This window comes from Pimephales promelas, chromosome 12, assembly GCF_988280905.1.
Source record: "Pimephales promelas chromosome 12, fPimPro1.hap1.1, whole genome shotgun sequence".
Classification (NCBI taxonomy): Eukaryota; Metazoa; Chordata; class Actinopteri; order Cypriniformes; family Leuciscidae; genus Pimephales; species Pimephales promelas.
This window is the reverse complement of record NC_142780.1, coordinates 23294571-23317401: the sequence shown is the minus strand read 5'-3', so window position 1 is coordinate 23317401 and position 22831 is coordinate 23294571. Positions and strand designations below refer to the sequence as shown.

General features: G+C 36.9%; 2 protein-coding genes across 5 annotated transcripts; both read right to left on the bottom strand.

The window, feature by feature from the left end:
- Positions 1–1611: 1611 nt before the first annotated feature.
- Positions 1612–15739, bottom strand: LOC120484670 (cathepsin S). Of its 2 annotated transcripts, none has more exons than XM_039679989.2 (8): positions 15687–15739; positions 4830–4955; positions 4432–4554; positions 3365–3517; positions 2915–3139; positions 2515–2680; positions 2280–2382; positions 1612–1884 (listed from the first exon to the last, which is right to left on the bottom strand). In XM_039679989.2, the coding sequence occupies exons 2-8, from the start codon at positions 4950–4952 to the stop codon at positions 1785–1787; spliced, it is 993 nt and encodes a 330-aa protein (XP_039535923.2). In that variant the 5' UTR covers positions 4953–4955; positions 15687–15739; the 3' UTR covers positions 1612–1784. The 2 variants fall into 2 exon arrangements, with proteins under 2 accessions (XP_039535923.2, XP_039535922.2); XM_039679988.2 differs by lacking the exon at positions 15687–15739 and adding an exon at positions 6885–7017.
- Positions 7755–22231, bottom strand: LOC120484668 (cathepsin K). 3 transcript variants are annotated; one of them, XM_089117741.1, is made up of 12 exons: positions 22091–22231; positions 21550–21687; positions 20815–20937; positions 20013–20165; positions 19495–19713; positions 13131–13256; positions 12768–12890; positions 12024–12176; positions 8868–9092; positions 8459–8624; positions 8280–8382; positions 7755–8128 (listed from the first exon to the last, which is right to left on the bottom strand). In XM_089117741.1, the coding sequence occupies exons 2-12, from the start codon at positions 21679–21681 to the stop codon at positions 8029–8031; spliced, it is 1623 nt and encodes a 540-aa protein (XP_088973867.1). In that variant the 5' UTR covers positions 21682–21687; positions 22091–22231; the 3' UTR covers positions 7755–8028. The 3 variants fall into 3 exon arrangements, with proteins under 3 accessions (XP_088973867.1, XP_039535921.1, XP_039535920.1); XM_039679987.2 differs by lacking the exons at positions 19495–19713; positions 20013–20165; positions 20815–20937; positions 21550–21687; positions 22091–22231 and adding an exon at positions 15687–15827; XM_039679986.2 differs by lacking the exons at positions 7755–8128; positions 8280–8382; positions 8459–8624; ... (2 more) ...; positions 12768–12890; positions 13131–13256 and adding exons at positions 17890–18369; positions 18575–18683; positions 18803–18968.
- Positions 22232–22831: the final 600 nt, after the last annotated feature.

Below are 22831 nucleotides of genomic sequence, written 5' to 3'. Positions count from 1 at the left end.
CCATGAAAGAGGCCATCGACTTTTGCCGACTTCAAAGAGGCCCTTTTTATCTGTGTCCTCTCGGTGGCTGGGGCCGCCGCTCAGCCAGGCCCATGGGCTTAGGGCGTTCACCAGGAGGGGTGGCAGATCAGAGGAAGGGGAGGGGTGGTGAATTGGAGTTTGGGGATGGGAATTAAAGTTTAATGAGCGACAATTGTAAGCGTGCTGTGCATAGGGCAAAGGGTGTCAGCTTGTGCGTCTTAACTCTCCAGGTCACCCTGTTGCAGCGCTAGTAGTTAACTGGGTGGACCTCTCTTTTCATGGAGATGTAAGGATTTAGGTTTTTATAATTTGCAAAATTACAGCGGTAGATGGTTAGAGGTCACTCGATGACCTGTAGCGTCCCAAAAATCACGTTTAGCAGATGCTGGTTGACGTACGTTAGTGTTTGGCGCCTCCTGGTGCATACACTGTTCACACAGACTTATTGTCAACGAAGAGGGGCACACATAAATCGCGGCATATTCGCGTAGTTTTTAACCTCTTCGGATATATTTGGAAGAGTTAATACAACGTGTAAATCTAAAGTGATAGTTCCATTCCGCTATCCCAACGAGGGGAACCCGTTTGGCCCTTTTTGTTCTACCCGACAGCTCTAATTTCATCTACCTCAACTGTGTGTGATGTGTCGTGTAGTGTAGCTGAGATGTAACTGTACCAAAGATCCCATCCATTCAGGGAGCGTCTGTGCGTTACTAAGTTTTTATAGCCAAATGTGCTGGAATCAATCCGTGAACACAACTAAATCACATCCCTACCTGCAGGCAGAGAGAACCTTGTTTGTGTGTTGAGCGTGTGTGTGTGTGTGTGTGTGTGTGTGTGTGCGTGCGTGTGAGAGAGAGAGAGAGAGAGAGAGAGAGAGAGAGAGAGAGAGAGAGAGAGAGAGAGAGAGAGAAAGAGCGATTGAAGAACAATTTATCAATTTAAAGACCAAATGGGAATGACAATCGGAGCAAGAAAGGGGATCTTGCTGATCTTATGATTGCTTATCCCTCCAAAAAGAAAAAAAAGAACCAAAGTGTTACCATGTAAAAGTGAAGATAGACAAAAATAAATGTTAAATATGTTTGTCTCTACAAATATGATGCAAGTATGTTCTAGCTGTATCATATGAATCACCCAAAAAATATCTAATTTTAGTAAACCTGATTGGATCACAACATAGGCTGACAGAATTCACTCTCAATGCTTTTCTTTCTTTTTTTTTTTTTTTGCATCTGGAGATCCATTTATTGACAGTTCAGATAAGCAGACTGAAAAGGTAGCAAGTGTTTTCTTTTACCTATCACTCATCTGAAATCTCTTTCTGCTGGTGTATCATCCGTGTCATTTTATGCCATTCTCTCCCTTGTGTTACCTTATGAATGTGGCTAATCAACCAAAGGTGTAAAAATCACAGCAATCTAAATGTCAATCATAACTGGACATTGTGTGCTGATCTTGAGAAATCCTTTAATACCTCATGTGAAACTGTTTGTTGTGATGTTGCACTGAATAAAACCAAGTCATTTGTAAACATATTGAATAGAGTGAAAGCATATTTCCTTTAAAGCATCAGAAATAGGAAAAGAAAACATTTAAAATTCATTATTTATTTAGTAAGACACTCATAAGATTAGATTTGGGTTTTTTTTTAAAGAAAATGTAAAAACAACAACAAAAAACACATTTAATGTTAAGAAAGTAGATTATAAAAATGTTCATTTCTTGTTTTGATATATTCATATATTTCAACAGGGTTTCATTTACATAACCGGGTAGCAGGCATATGAGGCGATGCCACACATGTTGTTTTGGTTTCTGGCCATACGGATGTAGCCACCATCTCCAAATGGGGTACCCCAACTGTTAAAGCAAAAGCAAACAATCAGCATCTGCATTTATTCATCTAAGGCAGGGTTTCACAGACAGGGCCTAGATTATGCCTTAGACTTGTATAAACATGCCTTAGAAAATAACATGACTGGTTTGCATCTTAAGCATGCTTTTTGCCATTGTGACATTATATGGCATGATATATCAGAGCAAGTTGCTTTCAGTTAAAACAGCTCAAACATGCATTTTAGTCTTGGACTAGCTTAAGCCTGGTCTGTGAAACCAAGGGAAAATGTTTTGTCATGTTTTGCTTTTACAAGACTTTGTTTTGAAACTCCTCTATTTCCACCCACCCCTACCCCCCTCCTCCAAAAAAGACCCAGTCAGGTTATGCCAACAAAATTTCACAATCATTCTGATTGCACCTGTTTTTGAGCAGCCAATAGTCCTGCCCTTCAAGTGCACCGTATCCCACAGCCAGCACTGCGTGGTTTATATGTTGGGTGCAGGATGGATCATTGTAAACTCCTGTGGACAGATATGAGATAATATCATAATAGTTTCTTAGAAAAAGAAAAAGAATTTCGACCTTCAATTTCCAACTTAAAAACCTAATCTGGTAATCGCTATGACTGAAATGTGTAGAAAAGAAATACTCACCACTGTGATAAAATATAAACTTAGGGTGGGTGGCATCAATAGCCACTGAAATCGGCCCGACACTGGCCAAAGCCTCCTTCAAGGCCTCTTCATCTCCCTGATGGACAGAATAGTACTTGGTGCAGTTTGCTGCACGCTGGGAAGGATTGTATCTGCACTGCCCTTGCTGTAGGACACATTTATTTATTAGATTATACTCATAATGATAATGATGATGGATTGCAGCTTTTAAATAATGTACCAAACACTAACAAATCCAGTGATGTAGAGACCTGATATATATTGCTAAAATTTTACAGCAACCGTTCTAGTCACTTCTAGTATGGATTGTTTTTTCATATTCATTCTTCTGTAATTATCACTTGTTTTTTCTTCACTTGGACCCACACAAACAACTTACCACTGCTTCATAAGGGTAAGATGAATCTGAATCTATTCCGCCATTATCAATGACGTACTGGAAAGCCTGGTCCATATAACCACCATTGCAGCCCATGTTTCCATATCTGGAGGAACAGTCCACCAGGTTCTGAGGGCTGAGGTCGACCAGCTTCCCTGTGGTCTTCATCAGCTGACCTTCAAGAGCCCCAGCAGAGCTGAACGCCCAACAAGAGCCACATGCACCCTGACAGCAGAGAAAACCGTGATAAAACGACTAAAACAGGAAACACATGACCTGATGACCTGCATTTTAGGTTGGATTCATGGGAAATACTACAATGTGAAACTTGACATTTTTAAAATTGCTTTTGTCTCGTCTATCAAAAGAAACAAAATGAAAAGCTATGTAGACACAAATCTAAATGACTAAATATCAGATAGTATTATCTCAAAATGTATGGTATAATACCTGGTTCTTCACACTGGAGACATATCCCTTCTCTCTCCAGTCAAGAGAGTCTGGGATAGGAGCCCCAGAAGAGCCCACGAATGTCGCTGTTTGCCTCTTAAAGCCAGGAGGAACACGAGTCGTGGCTAATGTTTGCAGGATTTCCTCTGTTGTCTGTGATTCAACATGACAAACAGAGAATTGTGAGTTACAGATGATCAATTTGTTGCTTGCTTTGCAGAGCATTTAGCCTATGCAGCCTTCAGAGGCTGGGTACATGGTGGCAATAAAGGGATGGACATGGTCAGAAACAATGCTCAGGTAGGCCGTGGCATTTAAACAATGCCCAATTGGCACTAATGGGCCTAAAGTGTGCCAAGAAATTTCAGCTAAGTTGCTCTTCTATCAGCTTGAATCAGTCGGCCGATTCTCCTCTGACCTCTAGCATCAACAAGGCATTTTCACCCACAGGACTTCCACATACTGGATGTTTTTCCCTTTTCACACCATTCTTTGTAAACCCTAGAAATGATTGTGTGTGAGTAACTGAGCAGATTGTGAAATACTCAGACAGGTCCGCCTGGCACCAACAACCATGTCACGCTCAAAATTGCTTAAATCACCTTTCTTTCCCATTCTGACATTCAGTTTGGAGTTCAGGAGATTGTCTTGACGAGGATCACGCCCCTAAATGACCAATAAATGGCTGATAAACTGGTATGTGGTGGGCGCTGTGGCGCACTATGACTGCCATCACATCATCCAGGTGGGATGACCCCCCCCCCCCCCATATGTAAAGCGCTTTAAGTACCCCAAAAAAACACTATATAAATGTCACTAATTATTATTATTATGCTTATCTTTATGACTGTATAAAATCTAGACAAATTAGATCAAGAACTTATTGCAAGTAAAACATAACGAAAAATTACATTAACTGTATTGTATTCGGATGATGTATATTGTTCTCTAATATAGTAAACAATGTTCAAATCATGCAAATGTATTGCATGCCAGGAGATTTTTGTCTGACAGAAATCATGAACAAAAAGACAAGGCAAAAAGTTTAATTGGACTCATGTTCTCACCAGGTCACCCATGTGGTTCATGGCCAGGTCATATGAATGCATGCCCATGGAGGCCTCCAGGTTATGAAGGGTGATAAGTTCAAGATTTTTCTCCCACAACTCCCTCCTGCCGAGGTCCTCAAACTGCCAATATGAACAAAAGATGATTCAACATTTTAATGCAGCAAGATATTAAACTACTGACATCACTTGTCAAAACTATTTATAACTATTTATTAAGTCTCACATGAATGCAAATAAATTATCTATCAAAAATGCCCATGAAACAAGCTTTACCAGTTTGTTGGGTAACAAGGAAGAGTTTTGTTTTCCTCACTGAACATTGATAAACAAAATACGATACTAGCAGTGGGCAAAAGATCAGCTGTGATAGATGCTTATGAGGCTCATGTTCTCACCTCGGTGGAGTAAAACTTGTCATGAGTCTTCTTCCACAACTCCCAGTGCTGGTCTAGATGCGAGTTGAATTGGGCCAGTGCTGCGCTACAACACACGGCAAACAGCAAGCTCCCGAACATCATGGCCTGACAAGAGCAAAACGGTCCATGAAAGTAACTGGCATGCATTAAAGGTGCAATGTAAAATATTTTTGAAGATCTATTGACAGAAATGCAATATACAATCCAGTGGCGACTGCTGGTCTTTCAAAGAGGGGAAGCTCTTTTTTTTAAAACTCAACTGTCAGGTGTGGGGATGGTGAAAGGCTGTTGATGGGCTTTATTTTAATAATAAAATAAAACAAAATACAAACAAAAACTACAAACCAGCACAGGACTGCAAAGACAAGGAGAAAACAAGGCAGGTAACAAGGCAGAATAATCAGAAAACAAGATGGGAGACACAATCGACAGGTGAGCAGATGACACAAAGAAACACACATGACAAGCCATGCTCTCACAACAAACATGACAAAAAACTGCATATGGCCAGTAAAACAAATCACAAGCAATGTGACATGAAGAACAATGAGAACACTCATGAGCCACAATTGTTCACACAGAACATGACAACATCATGAAAGCACACATCTAAAACAAGATGTGTGCTACACATTGACAGTAAAAGAAATAGACATAGCAATCCCATTGATTTTAACAGAGAAGACTGAAGCCTGATTATTGCACTTCCTGCCTTGTTCCTGCCTTAAAGCATTGTTTACACGGAGGAAGTTTTTTTTAGGAAATTTAGGAAGTTTTACCTTTCACTAAACATATTTAGATATACGGGACATCGCAATGGAAGACGATTTCGATATATCTAAATATGTTCAGTGAAAGGTAAAACTTCCGAAATCTCTGTGTAAACAATGCGTTATGTAGACGCACGAGAGATCACTTCCGGCGTAACGTCTGGACGGTTCAGTCCAGTTCAGTTGGACATCTGATTCAGATCAGTTCGACGGCTGTTAACAAGAGGTAAAAACGATATAAATACTGTTCGTTTTCTCACACAAACCGCTCGTTTCGTGTCTTAGGCCATCAGTGTGTACTTACATTTACGATTCATTAAATCATGTTTAATTTTGACTTCTCTTTGCATGCTCTTTGAGGTGAACCGAGGGAGGACCCCCTTAACCTCCAGTGTATGACTGACAGACAACACCGGTTTGACCAAAAAATTTCAAAATTGAAAATGCTGTGGAAACAAAGACACCTACATCTTGGATGCCCTTGAGGTAAGCTAAAACATACTAAAAATTAATTTCAAAGTGAACTATCCCTTTAAGGATTATAAGTACATACTATGATATTATTCAATGGTATAAAAATAAGTCTCTTTAATGAAATATTGTATCTATTAAATTAAGTATTTATATATATATATATATATATATATATATATATATATATATTGATATTGATATTTTTATTCACCGAATAATTCTGAAAAAAAAACATTCAACATTAATAATAGCTACATTTTTCTTGAGCATTTCTGATTTCTGAAGGATCATGTGACACTGAAGACTGCAGTTGAGTAATGACTGCTAAAAAATCCCGCTTTGTATCACATAAATAAATTACATTTAAAAACATATTACAATAGTAAAAGATAAATTAAACTGTAATAAATTGTAATATTTCACAATCAAGCAATTACTATTTTTTCAGTATTATTAATAATATATATGCTGTATTGGTGATCTTAACAGTTTTCTTTCAAAAACATTAAAAAAAATCTGACCAACCCCAATCTTTTGAACAGTAATATTTACATACATACAGATGTCTATGGAGTGAAACACACCTGAGTTTTCTATAAAGGAATCAAATCCATGCAGCATTTTATAACTCTCTAATACAGACATGGTCAATAGGCTACATTAAAACTGAAAGAGAAACCTTTTGAGAAAAACTATCAGAGAGGAAGATACGATACAAAATATATAGGCTACATATTAAAACGACACATGAAAGTGAAGAAGAAATTAACTCCGACGTGTCTCGTCTTACCTGTGCACTCTCGTCTCGTTAAGCTAGACTTCTTCGTCGTCAATAGAGGAAGTGATAATGAATTGGATTTCCTGGTAGTTACATTGCATTTATTTAGTTCCATCACGTGCTAATCTCTGTCCATTGTCATGTGGTACAGTCTTAATTTATGCTTACCCCTGTTACATGAGTAAAAAATCGATTTAACTCAAAGGAAAAAAGATAGGCTATAGTTGTTGGATCACCACATGGGCTAGCATTCGCTCTCCCCAGAAAACCATAGGCTACATATTTGCCATCTTGAGATAGTTGAGATTAGATAAATGAAAAGGTAGTTTGAAAAGAGATTTGTTTCAACTAATCTAAAATATCATTAACTGATGTCTAGTTAAGTCAAGCTTTTCTCCAAATCCATTTGTTACGGCCATTTAACCAACCAATTCGTATAAATTGATATACAAATGGTCTTGCATATTTGTTTCTGAATAACATCGAAAACTACACATCAATTAGTGATGTAAACTAATAACATCGCTAATAAAACACTAGACTATCATTTTTGAGGCGGTCTGAACAGCCATAAGCAAATTAAATGTACGTGCAATACCACCATCTGGTGGTGAACTCAGCATCAACAAGTCAAAACATTCCAAACTTGTACAGTAAAACAATTGATTGAGACATGCTAGTGGATAAGTTGCACACTTTAATTTATGACTTTTTACATAATTATTAGCAATACATCTCTGGATCAAATGCGCAACTTACCCACTGAGACAAATAGGTCTCATTAAAGTCACCATTAAATCAAAATGGACAATTTTAGTTTATACAATTTTGCAGTATTTATCAATTATAGCATGAAGTAACAGCAATAACAAACCACAAAGATCCAGTCATGAAGAAAACCTTTAATAACTCTCAAGTTAAACTATTGTGATGTTCCAATGACCATTTGTAAAACATACTGAATTGAATGAAGTTACATTCTTTTAAAGCTTCACAAGCCAGAAAACATTAAAAAATCAATATTTATTTTATAAAAGATATAAATTTGTCAATATAAAAAGGAAATAAAAAAAGCACACACATACATACAAGAAATTAGACTATAAAACAGTAAATATCTTATTTGATATGTTCACACATTTCAACAGGGTTTCACTTAGATAACCGGGAAGCAGGCGTATGAGGCGATGCCACACATGTTATTCTGGTTTCTGGCCATACGGATGTAGCCACCATCTCCAAATCTGGTACCCCAACTGTTAAAAGAAAACAATAAGTATCTGCATTTCTTCCTTTCAATGTTTTGACAAAGACGGTCTGCTTTTACAAAAATGTCTCTCATTAGTGGGTACATTTCCAAAATGAGACCATTTATAAATCACAAACCTTCAATGATTCTGATTATACCTGTTTTTGACCAGCCAATAGTCCTTTCCAGCAATCGAACCGTATCCCACAGCCAGCACTGCGTGGTTTACTTTTTTGGTACAGGTAGGGTCATTGTAAACTCCTGCGGACAGATGTGAGATAACATCACAGCCCTGACAACAAGAATTTGAACTGAAAATAAAAATATATATATTTACCACTGCGGTACAGTATAAACTGAGGACGGGTGGCATCAATAGCCACTGAAATCGGCCCGACACTGGCCAAAGCCTCCTTCAAGGCCTCTTCATCTCCCTGACGGACGAAATAGTACTTGGTGCAGTTTGCTGCATGCTGGGATGGATTGTATCTGCACTGCCCTTGCTGTAGGACACATTTATTTATTACATTACACATTAGACCTATAAATGACAATGGATTACAATATTGCATGCTCCAACAAAATAAATCCAGCAATGTAGAGACTGTAAATGTATGGATCAGAATCTGTGGTAACAGGCCCTGTCAATTCAAATACGCAACCAAACATTTGTGTGCTTAACGTTTCTTCAAGTGTAATTATTAGATGTAAATTGTTCTTCATGTGGATCCACACAAACAACTTACCACTCCTTCATAAGGGTAAGATGAATCTGAGTCTATTCCACCATTATCAATGACATACTGGAAAGCAGCACTCATGAAACCACCACCGCAGCCCTTGTTTCCATATCTGGAGGAACAGTCTACCAGGTTCTGAGGACTGAGGTCGACCAGCTTCCCTGTGGTCTTCATCAGCTGACCTTCAAGAGCCCCAACAGAGCTGAACGCCCAACAAGAGCCACATGCACCCTGACAGCAGAGAGAAAAACATGATAAAACGACTAAAACAGGAAACATCGTTCTGACAATGCATTTAGTTGATGATTTTTGAATTTCCAACTCACTGCAGGGAAGTTACAAAAAAAAAAAAGGGGAAATAAATGTCCTCAGACACTGACAGGACATTAAGAAAAACAAAGGAAGTGAAACTTTCTTTTTTGTATGTATGCATGTTCTCTGACAGAGAATGGGGCCAATTCATTTGACATCATGAGCAATAGCCAAACCACAATCAATGTCTCAGCAATTTTCCCAGGGTTGTGTACCGAAACCCGGTGCCAATATGTAACAGGTACCCATGTAACCTATATGTTACCGGACCGAATCAAAGACGTATATTTGGTTCCACTTAAATGCCTGAGCTGTCGATTGAAATATTTGCCCTCTGGTTCTACCAAACGGATCACCGTATCATCACTAGTTACTCCTTTGAGTGTGCGATCAATCACACTGGTGTGATTAGAACGTTCAGATCGTGTGATGTAAAATTCAAATGTGCTTTCATATTGTGTAAAATACACACTGATGTGATTAGGTGGCTTAGGTTATGTAAATTTGTTGTTTTGCATTTAGGCTACTAATATTTATACATTTAAATATACTTTTAAAAAAATGTATATATATCGTTTTTCAATAAAGCATTCTTTAATGTCATTCACCATCATTTTAATGCTCCTTGTTTTTTTTAAAAGAGTCCCCATTATGGATTTTTGAAAATGACCTTTTAATGTAGTGCAGGGGTGCCCAACCCTGCTCCTGCCGATCGACTGTACTGCACAGTTCATGTCCAACCGTAGACATATACACTAGACCTCACCTTGGGGTTCTAAGCATGCGTCAAAACCGCCACCATCTTGGTAACGCTGCTATCTCTGCCTTTACTTCGAATTCATTGGTGGTGGCGGACTTTTGTGCAGCGTATGATGTTCACGGATGAAATCTGAACTAGGAAGAATGTTTTAAAAAAAAAAGTTCTTTCAGGAATCAATGATAAAAACATGTCTGACCATTGGAACAAACCAAAAAAAACAAGAAAAATTGCATTAATGATGATTTATGGTGATTTTATTTCCGTTAGACCTGCGTCTACTACATTGACGCTGATGCATTAAAGTGGGGGGGCTCCCCTGTTTCAAGATGGCGGCTCTATTGACGCATTCGTTCCAATGAACTGCCGTAGCCAAGGTGAGGTCTAGTGTGCATCTATGATGTCCAACTCTAATCAAACACACCTGCTTTTAGTTTTCAAGTGATCCTGAATACCTTAATTGGTTGCTTCAGGTGTGTTTGATTAGGGTTGAAGATAAACTGTGCAGGACAGTCGATCGGCAGGAGCAGGGCTGGGCACACCTGATGTAGTGAATGAAAACATCCTGCAAAGAAAGTGCACTGTAAAGTTATTATTTTTCAAAAGAAAGAGTCAACTCTGAATCAATGAAATGAATCGTTTTTAAAATGAGTCAAAAACCACTTTGTTGTGATGTCAAGATGAAACATTAGCATATTGCCCGCCCACTTTTGCACATGTAGACACCAGGGAAAATTTGAACCCCAAACTGGCAGCTGATTCCTGTGGATGCTGGACAGCATCATGTCGAGAAGACGCTGTGCTCTACAATGTGAAGGTAAAGCCAGGTTTTTTTTTTTTTCACGGCCCAAGAATGAGCATGTGAAATCCGTTGTTAAAATTAATTTACCATGATTCCACAACTGTATAACAGTGTTCCCTTTATTTTACTTATGACTGCTTCTCAAATCTCAGAGTTCAATGCAGGATTCGCAAACCGCTTGCTCTTGAAAGATGGTGGTGTTCAAAATACTTAGTTTTGAGTTTTATATTGCATAGACCTCCTGTTAACTGGTTAACTCGCATTACTGTCTTACTGAAATACTTCTGCCCGTCAGCTGTGGGACACCATTACCTAAAATTGTGTCTATTAATGCATATTTTCTGTTCTCACTGCTTTGAGGAAAGATTAAAGCCCAATTTATACTTCTGCGTTGACCTCCAGTTGTAGGCTGTGTGTAGCGCGCGTACCCTGACGTGTCATACACCTCTCCAAAAACATAACAACGCATCAATTCTACGTGTACTTCAAAAGATGTGATTGGTCTGCTAGAACCGCTCCCCGGGTTCCACATGCTCCCTCTGCATGCATCAGTCATTCACACTAGAGCTTGGCTAATGCATACATTGATTGCATACATGCACTGTTATTGATAAAGATTGTAAAGAAATTAGAACAAGTAAAATAATTGGTTTGTTAATGAAGATTGTTACTTGTTAACGCCAAATCTGATGGTGAGGAATTACAGTTGCAAAATCTCATAATGTGCCTCAAACTGAGTAGAGCATCACTGAGATATGCCCTGCTCAAGTCGTCCTTGCGATGGAGGTTCAAGTTGAATAACTAGTTCTTCCAGGGTTTTTATTATTGGACTCGTGCTCGGATTGATAAGGTAAAAATCGACGTCATTTTTCGTTACTGTGCTTAGTTTATGGTGTATGAAGCCTCAGGACAGGCAGAGCTTACGTTATGGCAAGAATTGGCATTTTTGTTTTCAATGCGATTGATTTGATCTGATGAGTCGTTTGAGAATCATTGAAAATGTGATGTGCAAACGTATATTATGAAAAAATGTTGGGGTTTTTTGGGGTTTTTTTCAAAACAAATTTAAAGTATCATTCAGGAACCGGTACAGTTTTTAAAGTACCGATTTGGCACCAGTATCAAAAAATACCCAGCACAATTTTCCTTTGGCAAACTTAAAATGTAGGCAGTCCAGAAGCTATATAAACTGCCTTAATGCTACATAATACATTTATATAGATTTAAAACAAAACAAAAGCAAAGCAAATTGAGCAGAGATCATACAATCAAATGTCTAATACATTAATACCTGCATTTTCACACTGGAGACATATCCCTTATCTCTCCAGTCAAGAGAGTCTGGAATAGGAGCCCCAGAAGAGCCCACGAATGTCGCGGTTTGCCTCTTAAAGCCAGGAGGGACACGAGTCATGGCTAATGTTTGAAGGATCTCCTCTGTTGTCTGTGAATCAATATGAAACAAAATAGAAATATTTGAACGGGAAATTGTAACACTATAGCTGTACAACTGAGTAAGGAAAACAGAAGAAAAAAAAAGTTGATCTGTGAACAAATCTTAAAGGGATAGTTCAGACCAAAATGAAAATTCGGTCAGTAATTACTCACCCTTATGTTGTTTCCCATAAGACTTTTGTTCATTTCAACTGTTAAATCTGAAAGCTGGATCACTCCTCCATAGGCTTCTAGGGGATTGAAACTTGACACCCATTTTAACAATGTCTTTAATAACTTTTTAGTGACGACAAGTTTCAATCCCTTGGAAGCCTATGGAGGAGTGATCCAGCTCTCAGATTTAATCAAAAACATCTTAATTTGTGTTCTGAAGATGAACGAAAGTCTTACGGAGTTGGAACAACACGAGGGAGAGTAATTACTGACAGTGTTTTCATTTCAAGGTGAACTACTCCTTTAAATCTCTCATTAGCTAGATAAATAAAGCAGTATCACATGCCAGGAGAGATTTTTTTTCTCTTGTAAAAACTGGAAGATGAAGAAAAAAGACATATCAGTGAGTGTGTGCGCACTCACACACCATGTCACCCATGTCGTTCATGGCCAGGTCATATGAATGCATGCCCATGGAGGCCTCCAGGTTATGAAGGGTGATAAGTTCAAGGTTTTTCTCCCACAACTCCCTCCTGCCGAGTTCCTCAACCTGCAATACATATTACAGGGATCACACGTGTGATGCGTTTGTGTGAGACAACGGTCACTGCATTATCCTTGTTAATGCTTCCATTTTAAAATCATTAATATTTCAATATATTTACATCAATGTAACTCCATCATTTTAAGCTAATCGTGAAATTAAGATCAGCCGAAATCTTAAAGAAGATTGAAAGACCAGCTGTCTGTGGGATCATCAGATCAATGCTTATGAAGCTCATGTTCTCACCTCGGTGGAGTAAAACTTGCCATGAGTCTTCTTCCACAACTCCCAGTGCTGGTCTAGATTCGAGTTAAAATGGGCCAGTGCTGCGCTACAACACACGGCAAACAGCAAGCTCCCGAACATCATGGCCTGTGAACAAAACGGTCAATGAAAAAGTTACTGGCATGCATTAAAACATCATTGTTTCTGTTAATATACTCTCATGAATTAAAGGGATAGTTAGTTCACTTTGAAATTAATTTTTGATATGTTTTAGCTTACCTCAAGGGCATCCAAGATGTAGGCGTCTTTGTTACCACAACATTTTCAATTTTGACATTTTTTGGTCAAACCTTTGTTGTCTGTCAGTCATATAATGGAGGTCTATGGGGATCTCATAAAAGGTGATTGCAGGCGAGTGCAGAATGAATGGGAGTCTATGGGGCTAAACAGCTAAATCTGTCTCTTTCACCTGCTTGTCGTTAAATAAACATAGATTTTATTGTTGATTCTGCAAGTTCAATATACTGTAGATTATAGGCCAAAAGTCAAATGTACGAGTACTTATGTCCTTTTGATTTCTTACAGGTTAGGCCATTGTTGGCCGGAACACGCTAGCATTCTGCTATTGTGTGACGTCATCACAGTTTTGAACGGATTTTTAGAACAGATAAGTGAACTTAAAAATGCAGTTTTCAGCTGAGTGTATTATCTTAGCCCTCCCCTTTGAATGCAACTTTAAAATTACTTGACAAAAAATTATATCCTGAGAAAAGTGGATTTCTGGGGGTGAAACCCCATTGACTCCCATTCATCCTGCACTCGACCACGAGCGCCCCCGCATGGACAGAGACGTGTTACTGCAGCCAGTTCAGAAACCGGAAGTAATCAGCCGAGCGTCACGTGACCAAACCGGAAAACAGGTCTCATGGCATCCGCTTGTCATAAGTGTTAGAGCGTAAGAACGGACTACGATATCTATGGATTTTTAAGGTAATCAGCTAACCTACCTAGTTCACTTTGTTATTGGCGTTTTATTCCATTTAAATATCTAAACGTTACTGTGAAGAAAAATATAAAACGTTTAAATATCAATCTGCATATGTGAGGGACATTGGTTATGCTAATCTTTGCTCGCTCCTTTCAAGTTATCTTGAGTAAAACCGCAAAAAATTTCATGAAGCAAAAGACCTGGACCGGAAGCGATGAGACCTGTTCAAACAGAATGCGGAAGTAAGTTGTGCATAGAGCCTATTCTCTTCAATTAGACATTCTCTGGTTTTACCTTTCACTAAACATATTTAGATATATCAAAATCGTCTTCCATTGCGTTTCCCGTATATCCAAATATGTTTAGTGAAAGGTGAAACTTCCGAAATCTCCCTGTAAACAGAGAATGTAGACGGGCTTTGGTGTAAACAATGCGTGACGTAGACGCGCGAGAGATCACTTCTGGCGTAACTTTGGAGACGGTTCAGTTCGGTTCAGTTGAACATCTGATTCAGATCAGTTCGACGGCTGTTAACAAGAGGTAAAACTATATTTAATACTGTTCGTTTTCTCACACAAACCGCTCGTGTCGGCCATCAGTGTGTACTTACATTTACAGTCATTAAATCATGTTTAATTTGGACTTCTCTGTGCATGCTCTTTAGGAGATCCCCATACGACTGACAGACAACACCAGTTTGACCGAAAAATGTCAAAATTGAAAATGCTGTGGAAACAAAGACACCTACATCTTGGATGCCCTTGAGGTAAGCTAAAACATATCAAAAATTAATTTCAAAGTGAACTATCCCTTTAATATGTTGACACATGGCCTAAATGTTACATCAACCAGACAACCACAGAAGTGATCAGTTCAGTGAAGCAGACTTATGAAAGTTTTGTTTGTTTATTTATTTTAAATGTTCAGATCTAAAAGAAATGCTGTCATCCTGAATACACCGTCGGTGTATAAGTGAGTGAGTGAGTGAATGTGATATTTAAAGTGCTTTGGTGGCCATGGGTCTGTGAAAATGCAGTCCATTTACCATTTAACATCCTGATTTAGAAAGGAAGGAAACGCATTACGTAAGTAGACCAGAAATGAAGTTAAAGAGAAATTGGTAGAAAGACAAATCTAAGTAAATCAATGAATATTATAATACTATAAGACGTTAAGCAAGATTAGGGAAGCCAATTTTACAAGTTAACCACATAACGGAGCAAGAGAACACATGAAGGCTACCAGTCTGAGGAAGAAACGGAAATTAAACTAAGACGGGGTTTGATCGACTTCATATGATCCTTCTTTTAACAACATATTTAACTCTAATTTATGGGCGTTTTTTACCGTTTTACCTTTAAACCAGTTAGTAGCTACTACAGACGACTAATACAACACTGACAACATTTCAAATATTTCAGGAAAAGCACTCATAAAACCGCAGTCACCACCTTAATTAAAACCGAAAGAGAAACATTTTGAGAGAAACCTCCGAAAAAGACGACTTTTATCAAAAATATATCCCACGAGGTGAAAGTGAACAAGAAATCACTGAAACGTTAACGTTACTCAGATCAGTTTCGTCTCACCTGTGCACTTCTTTGTCGTTTGTCGAGGAAGCGATGAGCGTCTGTAATTTCCTGGTTCCTTTGCTTTTATTTTGTTCCATCACGTGCTAATCTATTGTCATATGGCACCACTGTTGTCTTAGTTTACTTTTTTCTTCGCCCTACATGTTGAAAAAATAATAATAAAAAAATAATCGGCTAGTAAACTTACGTTTATAGCTTATAATATATATATATATATATATATATATATATATATATATATGAAGAGTTCAGATGCAAAAGCCTCTAAGTGCCATTTGAAATTTTCTTCTAAAATGATCATTTTTATCAAGCTTGTATATTTAAGTTCAGTAATTTCACTTAAATGGCAATGAAGATTACCTATTAATTGTCATTTAAGTGAAATTACTGAACTTAAATATACAAGCTTGATAAAAATGGTCATTTTAGAAGAAAATTTCAAATGGCATTTAGAGGCTTTTGCATCTGAACTCTTCATATATATATATATATATATATATATATATATATATATATATATATATATATATATATATATATATATATATATATATATATATATAACTAATTAGACTATTTATTAATCCTTAGGCGAATTATGTAAAAAAAAATTAAATAAACATACGTTTAAAATATCAAACTAATTATATACAATTAGACGAATTAGATATAGATTTATGTTGTAAAAATGTGCCCGCGATGTGCTTTGATTAATAATAATTTGATAGGGGTTTTCCAACAGCGAACACCTTTTACTCTGAAACTGTTAAAGAAATACCAACAGTTTACATCTGAGCTGCTAATTGCTAAATGAAAAGTAGCCTAGGCCTAATTTACGTTGAGTAGAAGAAATTGTTACCAAAATGTTATCTAGGTAGGCAGCTCATAGGTTCTAAGAGTTTCCAACGCTTTGAAAACAATTAGGTTTTTATTCTGTTTTCTCATGTCGTGTTTGTATCGCCATCTAGCGAAATTAGTAGGCTATTAAACACCGGAAGAAAATCGAATCTCTTGATGCACCGTATTATTTCAGACAAGATATAGAATACTTGATAACAATGTGGTAGTTGAGGCCTAAAACCATAATTATCATGTATTACATGATATATGAAATTACACAGGAAACAGGAAGACAGCCAGAGGAACTCATGTGGTTAAAAACAACATCATTTGAGCACACAAGCACAAACACCTGTCTGGCGTATTTCAGAAAATGTAGGCTATAGGTTCTAGAAGAACATGTTTTCTTACCCAATGTAACATGTTTTCTTGCCCAAATGTTAAAAAGCTACATAATCACTTTGAGTAGAGGAACAATGAGACATTTCTTTCCTTTCATGATTCATTTGCTGATCACTTAATGAGTCATCATCATGATTCAACAATATTTGTGCTGAACTGGTGCTGATTTCGATGGAATGAAAAAATCATATTTAAAATGATTAAATGTGTGTTGTGACATCTTCTATAACAATAACTGAACTTAAGTTACAATCCAAGCTGAGAGATAGGCTAATTAGTATTTGTCTCTCAGAAATTTAATATATTGTTATGGTGTTTTAAGAACAATATCATCTCAGGTCACCTTTATGGAACATTGTGAAATTTTCTTTGAACAATAATTACTGAAGATTTCAGTCATCCAGAAAGTTGGCTAGGCTTAGTTTGCAGAATTGTGGGAATGTATTACTGAAGTTCTGATGTTGTATTATTTGTTTTCAGGTTGAGTTTTTAAATAAAGTCAAAATGAAAAGATTTTAAGTTAAAATGACTGAATGTGAACACAAAAGGGGAAATATGAGTCATTCATCTGATGAGGAAGTGCTTCAGTTATGGTCATATGATTTCTTGCTACACAACATAACTGTCATCATTTAGTTTAGCTCTTAATTCTATGGTCTTTGATTTCTTGACTTGGCTTCTCTTGGTTTCAACTTCCCCAAATAAATTCTCTGATGCTTTCTCTTCCTCCTCAGCAAAACTAAAACCAAGTCTTCATAAACACAGGAACGTCTTACGTTTGCATGGTTTATAAAAACGTTCTCAGAATTCAAAATAAAGGCGTTAGCACTGATGTTTTATTCTCTGAATTTTACAGAGGTGTGATACTGACTTGTATTTATTAGAATGTTAGTGTGACCTTTTTTACATTAGAAAATTATCCTTTTGAGGTAAACACTAAGAGACCTTCACCCAAGTATGATACTCAAAATTAACGGTTTTATTTAATATGGTAATAAAAAGCCCTTGGTAATTTATATAATCAAAATATAAAACAGAGATCTCAGATCCCACCAGGGGAGTAAGAAAAAAAAAAACTTAGTGGACTGTATATACACAATATCAAAACTTCCCTTTTGAATTTTAAATATTGCACAAAACAGTTTCAACTGCATGGGATTAAAAACAAGACATCTAACACACAAGAGAAAAAAAAAACACAACCTTGTGATTTTAAATGAATTGCTTCTTTTAGAGAGTGTCTGAGAGGTCATTGATAGTGATAATGAGTCCCTTTTGTTATTGGTCAGCATCAGACAAGTTTGGTTTGGTCCCTTTTGAGCTCCATGCTTCCAGCTCTCACATGATTGGGTAACTGGCCAGGCTGGCAATACCACATGCATTGTTACGGTTACGAGCCATCAGGACATACCCCTTCTTTCCCCAGTCTTCACCCCAACTTCAGAAGCAGAAAAAAAAACCAGATGGATTAGGAGAAGACACTACTAAATGCACATTTATTAATTTATTTTTAAATTAACTTTAAATTTCCAAATTAAATATAAATGACATATTTATTTTATTTTAAATGGAATAATTTTATTTAAATGATTTATTTATTATTTTAAACAAATCTGCTCTCTTGAAGAACAGATTTTCCTCACCTGTTCTTCACAATCCAGTACTTTTTGCCTTTCGGTGTGACTCCGTAACCAACAGCTAGCACTGCATGGTTGACATCATCCTTGTTGCAGTTGGGATCATAGTACACACCTACAGTAGAAATGGGTTTTGGATATAGTAAAGGTCAAGCTTTTAGTCTTATTAGTAGCCTTTATTTGAAAGATTTCAGCAAATCAACACAAATCAGATGGTATATAGATGTTAAGTACCGCTTTTGTAGTACAGGAAGGTGGACTGCATGGCATCTATACCCACTGACACAGGTCCCACCTTTGCCACCGCGGTAGTCAGTACCCTCTCATTACCCTGAGGAATCTCTTTATACCCTTTACAACTGGCTGCTCTCGCTGAACTGTTGTAGGCACAATTCTGATCCTGCAGGGGGAAGTAGTGAGATGAAGAAAAATTAAAAATTAAAATTAAGACTGTCAATAGGTAAATCATTGGTTGGGTGTGACCTTAATCCAATCATTTAAATTAATCATTGAAAAAAAAATCCCAATGCAGATTATGTTTAAATTGGTTACGTGAATTTGCTGTGCTGACCAACTGCTTGGTTTAAAAGTGTGTGAACAGTGCTGCCTATGTCACTTCTTTCTTAGAACAAAAGGTTCTATACAGAACCATAAAGGATTCTTTTAGACATTTCATAGAATTTTTAAGGGTTTCCCATCTTTGGATCATTTTATGAATTTAGTTGTCATTTTTTTTTTAGTTTATTTTAATTCTTATTTTTAAGAAACTGTTATATATTAAACATTTTAGATAAACATAAACTGAAATGTCTATTAAAAAATCCATAAATGTTATGAGAGCATGTGGATTTAAAATAAATACTGCAATATACCATAAAAAAATAAGATTTGTCAAAAAAAAAAATGTCTTTAAGGCTGACCCGTACCGTTCCAACATAGGGGTAGCCCTCTTCTGAATCAATGCCTTGGTTCTTTGCGACGTATTGGAAAGCATTTGTCATGTATCCTCCACCACAGCCGTCATTTTCAGTCACACAGTCCACCAGGTTCTGAGGACTGAGGTCTACCAGTTGACCTTTGGTCTTCATCAGCTGACCTTCCAAAGCCCCAACAGAGCTAAAGGCCCAGCATGAGCCGCACGAACCCTGAGGAGAGCAAGAGAAAAACAGCACTTTACTAAGAAGCAGACTATTCTTCTGATTTAAAAATACAAGCTTAATCGTTTGAACCACTAGATGGTGCTTAAGTACAATGATAACTGTAGTTGGCTTGAAATCTAAACAGATGAAGCCAATGGTTGTAATGATAATACTCATTCTATGGAAAATTATTTGAATGCACATTTCTTACAACCAGGAGTTGATGTGAGGATGATGATAAGGTTAATCATGTGAGAGATCTCAGAATCAAGAAATATTACTGGAATATTTTGTTATTTCCTCACTTGGTTCTTGACAGAAGTGACGTATCCCAGTTTACGGTAGTCAATTGATTTGGGCAACTTCTCCATTGTGTCACCAGGCACGAATGTGTTTGATGAGTCACGGTACATGGGCATTTGGAGTCCCATCACCTTCTCTGCCACTTCTTCTAATGTCTGCAGAGAGATAAGAATTGGGCAGAGAGATAAGAATTGGACAAAAAGGATCTCACTTCTAATTGTTGACCAATCCTCCAAAACGTTGAAATGTTAGATCTAGTTTCAGTAAACAGGCTTTTAAAAAAACATATTTTGTTGATGGAATGTTCCTGTTGCCATAAGCTTCCTTATCTGCAAACAGGTTTAGCAAGTAAGATAACAAAACAGCTAAATTATGTTGAATTTTGACACCTTAATCTTGACAACTGGGCCTGACACTTGGCACTGCACATGTAAAATATGATCTATAGACAAACTGAACTTAAATGTGATTGATTCACATTTAGCAAATGTGTAATAAAATACATTTTATAAAATATTATTTATCATTCTATAGGACTAATAGTGGAATGTTTTACTATGTATTATGTATATTCTGAATGTATTACTGAAGTTCTGACAGTTTGCAGTTTCACACACACACACACACACACACACACACACACATATATATATATATATATATATATATATATATATATATATATATATATATATATATATACAAATATATGAATGTTAAAACCCATATATATATATATATATATATATATATGGGTTAAGCATTTCACAGCAGTCAAATATTAGTATATACCGGTATACATACCATATCTCCAAAATGGTTCATGCCCAGATTATAAGTATGAATCCCCAGTTCATACTCTTTGTTATGGGCCTCAATAAACAGCATGTTCTTCTCCCAAATCGTCCGTCGAATAGACTCTTCATCCTGTCCGCCATGAAACACACGTGTAAATACTTGACACAAACAATGACTACTCCAAATAAAAGTATTGCTGTAGAAATAATTTGCATGTAAAAACAAAGCCCCATCAGAAAGGGACTTAGCCAGCCCAGTACATTTCAATCAATGTAGTCATAAAAACAAAAACAATACAAACTAGCTCACCAACCTAATTCAAGTCCCTATGTAGTGAAAATTAAACTGTTTTATGATTATGTGGTGTTTTTAATATGCTTTAAGACAAATCGTGAACAAATGCATAAGTCAAAATAATTGCTGAGTATTTTATGCTTAAAACTGGATTGAACTAAAGACTATCTCAAAAACAGTTTGAAATCGCTGGTGTTTCTGAGGTCACAAACAGCTGGTGTGAGTGGAGGCGGACTCATTTGCATATTCATAGAACTAAATGAGGCAAGGGTGTAGAGTTGCATTAAGGCATGAGGATTTTTTTTTTTCAAGGAAAAAAAACATTTAAATATATAATTTTGGTGATCAAAGATTAGTTTTAAGGGATACAATTATTGCCTATAAAGGGACTTTAACTCTTTTATAACCCCGAGAAAATTTGACTATTTTGATAGTCTTAGTACTCACCAGGCCATTGTACTCCCTCCTATGGGTGATTTTCCAGCTCTCCCATGCTTCATCCAGTGAGAGATTGTCCAGACTGTGAGCTAGTCCACACCACACCACCACGAGAAGAGGAATTCCACCAAATGTATGCATGATGCCCTGAAAAACAGACATACAGCGAGAGGTGTAAACCCACTAGGCGTACTATAACATGCTCGTGCAACTTACAGTACGTGCCTGTTAAACGTAAACCACTTGCAAAAACGAAACCCCCACTGTAAACTATTTAGGTCAGTTTAGAGAAGTAAGGGTCGAGTGGTTGTATCCGAAGTGAGGAAGAAGAAAATTACTGTCTACAAAGAAAAATTGCTTTAAAAGGTTTTCATTTTAAACGTTTCGTAAAAAAAGAAAAGAAAAGAAAGCGAAAGTATAGCAAAGCTGCACACATTACGTCAAATGTTTCGACAATAGCCTATTTTACGAATGTTAAAACATTAACAATGTTAACTCTATTCAATATGATAGAAAAATAAGCTACAGAGTGACAATGAGGAACGCTTACCTGGATGTCCAGAAGTTCAGAACAAAAGATGCTGGTTTACAACTGGTTAGTCGACGAGACGACGACCTTTTTTATATGCTGGAGTTTTGAGGAAGTTACTGTTGTTGCAGGAAAGGGGAGAAGTCCCTCTCCATCTGGAATCGCTAAAACATCAGACAAGAACGATGATGATGATGTCAGGTGTCGAGTTACAGTTTTAGGAAAAGTGGGAAGTTGTAGGCTAAATAGTGTATCCTACCAAAGTCGGGAAAAAGAGATTTCTATATGAAATTAAAATTCATTTATCTAACACCACAACAAGATAATTGAATAGAGATCTAAACTAAACCAACTAAAACCTACAGTTGCCAGATAGATCCATAATTTTGCACAAATAAGAAGTTTTACATATTGAATTTGGTGCAACGTTTCCTAATGTTTTGGGTAGCCTTATATTGACGCCAGTTTTTACTTTTTTCCATTGATTTTCATTAGCATTTATACTTTTGCCATGCTAGTTTATAACAAAAGAAACCGTCACATCCAGGTTTTCATGTAATTGCTTTTCTTTTGGGGATCCTGCAAAAGGATGCACATTTTCTCATCTTCATAACCTTCTTCAGTAAGCAGGACCTACATCTTCATTCATCTTACATTTCCTGTAGGTCAGTTTGTTTGTTTTTTTAGCTGGAAGACAATATGACTTAAAACTCAACAGATATGATGGTGTCAATAAATAGCACCTCTTTCTGAACATCATTC